Source organism: Mus pahari, unplaced genomic scaffold (genome assembly GCF_900095145.1).
Source record: "Mus pahari unplaced genomic scaffold, PAHARI_EIJ_v1.1 scaffold_5941_1, whole genome shotgun sequence".
NCBI classification, from domain to species: Eukaryota; Metazoa; Chordata; class Mammalia; order Rodentia; family Muridae; genus Mus; species Mus pahari.
Window position 1 is genome coordinate 5134 of NW_018393691.1, and position 5187 is coordinate 10320.

At 37.4% G+C, this 5187-nt stretch overlaps 1 protein-coding gene across 1 annotated transcript in view; it reads left to right on the plus strand.

Moving 5' to 3' along the window:
• LOC110315666 (vomeronasal type-2 receptor 116-like) overlaps positions 1–4734 on the plus strand; it is an 8960-nt gene extending 4226 nt beyond the window's left edge. The window contains exons 3-4 of the mRNA XM_021189670.1: positions 2606–2729; positions 3830–4734. Of these exons, the coding sequence (XP_021045329.1) occupies positions 2606–2729; positions 3830–4734 (1029 nt within the window). The remainder of the gene's footprint in view (positions 1–2605; positions 2730–3829) is intronic.
• The last annotated feature ends 453 nt before the right edge of the window (positions 4735–5187 follow it).

Consider the following 5187-nt stretch of genomic DNA (forward strand, 5'->3'; position numbering starts at 1 on the left):
GAAGGATGACCATCGTGTGGATACTTCATTCCTCCTTAGAATAAGGAACAAAATACCCATGAAATTATATAGGTACAGAGACAAAATTTAGAGCTAAAATGAAAGGATGGACTCTCCAGAGACTACCCCATTCAGGAATCCATCCCTTTATCAGCTACCAAACCCAGATACTAGTGCACATGCCAGGAAGATTCTGCTGAAGGGACCCTGATATAGTGGGTACTTGTGAGGCTATGCCAGTGCCTGGCAAACATAGAAGTGGATGCTCACAGTCAACTATTGGATGGAACACAGGGCCCCCAATGGAGGAACTAGAGAAAGTACCCATGGAGTTGTAGGGGGCTGCAACCCTGTAGGTTCAACAACAGTATGAACTAACCAGTACTCCTTGAGCTCGAGTCTCTAGCTGCATATGTAGCAGAAGATGGCCTAATTAGCCATCAATGGGAAGAGAGGCCCCTTGGTCTTGTAAAATTTATGTGACCCAGCACAGGGGAAGGCCAGGGCCAATTAGTGGGAGTAGGAGATTAGGGGAGCAGGGGCAGGGGTGGGATATAGGGAACATTCGGGATTGCATTTGAAATGTAAATAAAGAAAATAATAATAAATAAATTAAAAAAAAGAAAGTTTGACTGCAGCATCCGCATATGTGTTGGTCAGGAACATTTAGCTCCTCCCACGAGTTAGCTGTATCAGGTTCCTGTCAGCAAGCTCTTCTTGGTAATCATAACAGTATATGGGTTTGGTTTCTGCATGTGGGATATATCTCCAGGTGGGTCTGTCTCCGTGTGACCTGTCCTTCAATCTCTGCTCTATTCATTGTCCCTGTATTTCCTTTAGANAGGAGCAATTCTGTGTTAAAATTTTGGAGATGATTGGGAGGCCCCATTCTTCAACTGAGCCACCATGCCTAATCTCTGGATATGGTCTCCACATATTCTCCCTCACCATTCTTGGGCTAATATCATTCCTGTGGGGTTCTAGGAGGCTCTTGATTTCCTGGCATCTGTGACTTTCTGTTTGCTACCCACAGTTCCCCTTCCCTGTTTGCTACACACCTGTGTTCAATTTCTTGACCCTCTGTACATCTCTCCATCTTTTTCCATACCTGATTATTTCCTTATTTTTCTCGTCTCCCTCTTCTTTTCCTCTCAGGGAGAATTTTTACCAGGGATTCAAGCATAGTTCAACATATACAGATCCATTAAGTGTAGTACACCACACATTATATAATTACATTATTTTCCAGCAAAGTTCAGAAAAGGCTCTTAACCAAGTCCAACATTCATTCAGAGGTAAAGAAACAAAACAAGTGATAGAACAAAAGGAACACATATTGATATTACAACATTTTCTTTCCCCAAAATATTGACAGTGGTATAATACATGAAGAGAAAATCATCCATGAAATTCAGAAATAATATCAGGTTGTTTTGTGGTTCATGTTTTTATCCAAGCTCTTTAGAGGCAGAGAACTTAAATCTCTGCTGGTTCCTTGCAAGTGTAACCTATATTGTGAGTCCAAACAAAGTATATGTGATATGGAGACACTACTTTAAAATAAATTAACATAAAGTATAAAAGTATGCGCATTTTCCTTTCTCCAGCTCAAAGTAGTCTTAAAATATCACGAAGTGTCAACATAAATTTAAAGAAAGTGTTGGGGAAAAATGGAGAAAATGTACTCTGATCTTGATTCAGAGTATTAGTCTACTGGTACTTCATGGTAAGACCCTGTTTCAATAAGATCAAAAACATAGGTAAAATTCTTACAATCTTCAATTAACTTTAAACAATCTAATTTTTATCCAGCTTTTTCCAGTATTTTCTGCCACTGGAGAGCATATTGACATCATGAAACACTCCATATTCAAGGTCACTACAGATTAGTTTATCTTTTCCAACCATATTAAACCACTGTCTGCATACTCCACTCTTTTTTATGTACAGTTTCTCATGTTTGCCATGGTAATTTATTCAAGGTCATATTTTTTATCTGTGACTTATAGACATATTTTTCTCTTTCACATTTTTCAAATACTCACTTGTTTCTCTGTTGAGTTAATTAAACATTGATCATAAGCCAAGTGAGGAGGAAGAGGTAATTTGCCATATGGCTTTTGTCATAGAAAGACAAGGGTGGATATCTGGAAACTGGAACTAATGCATTGATCTTAAAAGAACTCTGCTTACTGGCTCAACTGCCCACAGTGAGATGGGCACACCTAGGTCAATTACTATTTAAGAAAATGCTTCAAAGATCTTAGGAAAAGCTAGTGTTGTCTGAGAAAATATCTCAATGAAAGTTTCTTCTGTTCACAGCATTAGTGCAAAATTGAAAATAATTAACTAAAAAACTTCATGTTGCAATATCTGTAGTTTTTGCACACAGATCAATATGAGCTATTTTGCCTGAATTACTAGACACTCAGAAATTATCCAACATTTCTTCAATGCATTTCCAGTATTCACAGCTTGTCATTAAACACTGGACAGAGTGAAATGTCAGTCAGTTGGCATGCATAAAATGAGTTTAATGTACTAATATAAAATATAAGAGAAATGTATAAAACTCATTATCAGCATGTGTATAATTTTCTCACAGATACCATCCTCTCTGTGCAGTGCAGATTGTAGTCCTGGATTCAGAAGATTTTGGAAGGAGGGAATGGCAGCCTGCTGCTTTGTTTGCAGCCCTTGCCCTGAAAATGAAATTTCTAATGAGACAAGTGAGTATTTTCTGCTNTGATAAATCCTGCATATATGCATTCCTCTTGTACCACACTTGGATGAAAAAGTCAATTAAAAGGCAACTACAAATATAAAATATATCACATTTCCAATTTACTAGTTGTAGATATAAAAATCATTAACAAAATTTTGCAAAAACAAAAAAACATACTTTGTGCCTTGACCTCCATATTGACTCTGCAAATTCATGGTTGATTAGATTTCACAAAGAAATAGTTTAGAAAATATAACTGCAATTTGAAGGTATTCTGGACAAGATTTTCCTAATAATCAGTCTATTGTAAAAACACATGTACATTGGTTTATAGTCAAAATTTTTCAGTGTATTAATTTAGTCTTATTTTCTGAAAATATCTGACCTAAATATGATTACATACCTTATGTACATATAGGAAACTTGCAGAAGCAACTACCCACCCACTCCCTCTTCTTGGCCCTGGCATTCCTCTGTGCTGGGTCTCCACCTTCTTATGGCATATGACAGGAGTCACTTAAATTCAACAAAGCAATAGCTACCTTTTAAAGAACACATTGCCAAAGTTATGTACACATAAACACAGCCTACATGTTCATTGTAGTGTTCTTTCTATGTCTCTGAATTTAGGCTAGTGAGTTCTTGTGTAGCTATTAATGATCTTGTCCCAGTAGAAGTCAGAGCCGCTATATGACATAGAAAGTTAATTTATCAAATAGTCAATGATCTCAGAAAACAATTAGTGTAAGGTTTTGTATTTATTCAACCTCATTGTGGTTTATGAATGTATCTTCTCTGATTTAAGTAATCTAGTGGATATCAACATAGAACCAAAAAATGCCTTATGAAATCTTTGCTTTCTGATAATATTTTAAATGATATAATCAAGAGTTAAATAGACAAAGAAATAATTACTTTTTTTTATTTCCCTTAAAACTTTATGAACACTATAAATTGAAAGCAATGGTGTTCAGCAATATCCTTCACATTACATCCTCAGCATTAGAGACAGCATTACAAAGCTTCTTTCAACAATCTTACTTGAAATACCTTTCAGCAAATATTTCTAAAAGCTGCACTAACTAAACTTTCTTTGGATATCAGATATGGATCAATGTGTGAATTGTCCTGAATACCAGTATGCTAACACAGAACAAAACAAATGCATTCAGAAAGGTGTCATCTTTCTAAGCTATGAAGACCCCTTGGGGATGGCTCTTGCCTCAATGGCCTTCTTTTTCTCTGTGTTCACAGCTGTGGTACTTTGTGTTTTTGTGAAGCACCATGATACTCCTATTGTAAAAGCAAATAACAGAATCCTCAGCTACTTGTTGCTCATGTCACTCAAGTTTTGTTTTCTGTGCTCCTTTTTCTTCATTGGCCATCCTAACAGAGTCACCTGTGTCTTANAGCAAATCACATTTGGAATTGTATTCACAGTGGCTGTTTCCACAGTTCTGGCCAAAACAGTCACTGTAGTTCTGGCTTTCAAAATTAGAGACCAAGGAAGAAGGTTGAGAAAGTTCCTGGTATCAGGGACACCCAACTATATTATTCCCATATGTTCCCTATTCCAATGTATTCTGTGTGCAATCTGGCTAGCAGTTTCTCCTCCCTTTGTTGATATTGATGAACACTCTCAGCATGGCCACATCATCATTGTGTGCAATAAGGGCTCAGTTACTGCATTCTACTGTGTCCTGGGATACTTGGCCTGCCTGGCACTTGGAAGCTTCACTGTGGCTTTCTTGGCCAAGAATCTACCTGACACATTCAATGAAGCAAAGTTCTTGACCTTCAGCATGCTAGTGTTCTGCAGTGTCTGGGTCACCTTCCTCCCTGTTTACCATAGCACCAANGGCAAGGTCATGGTTGCTGTGGAGATCTTCTCCATCTTGGCATCNAGTGCAGGGATGCTTGGATGCATCTTTGCACCNAAGATCTACATCATTTTATTGAGACCAGAGCGAAATACTATCCAAAAGATCAGGGAAAAATCCTATTTCTGATCAAGTATTTTAGGAATTCTGTTAAAGCTAAAGTTGGTACATACCCAACAAATATTGGGTTATAATGCATGTATCTAGTTTTAGAATCAATCTCAGTAGGTGTTCTAGTGATGTCAATCATTGTCATATGTATTGATTTAACAAACAGTGCGCATAAAATCATGCACTGAATCACTTGCTCCATTTCTTCTTCTTCTTCTTTTTTTTTTAAAGTTTTTTTAAAAGATTTTATTTATTTATTATATGTAAGTACAGTACAATGTAGCTGTCTTCGGACACTCCAGAAGAGGGCACCAGATTTTGTTACGGATGGTTATGAGCCACCATGTGGTTGCTGGGATTTGAACTCCGGACCTTTGGAAGAGCAGTTGGGTGCTCTTACCCACTGAGCCATCTCACCAGCCCCCCATTTCTTCTCAGAGAACTAAAATTCTCAAATCACTATTACAATTG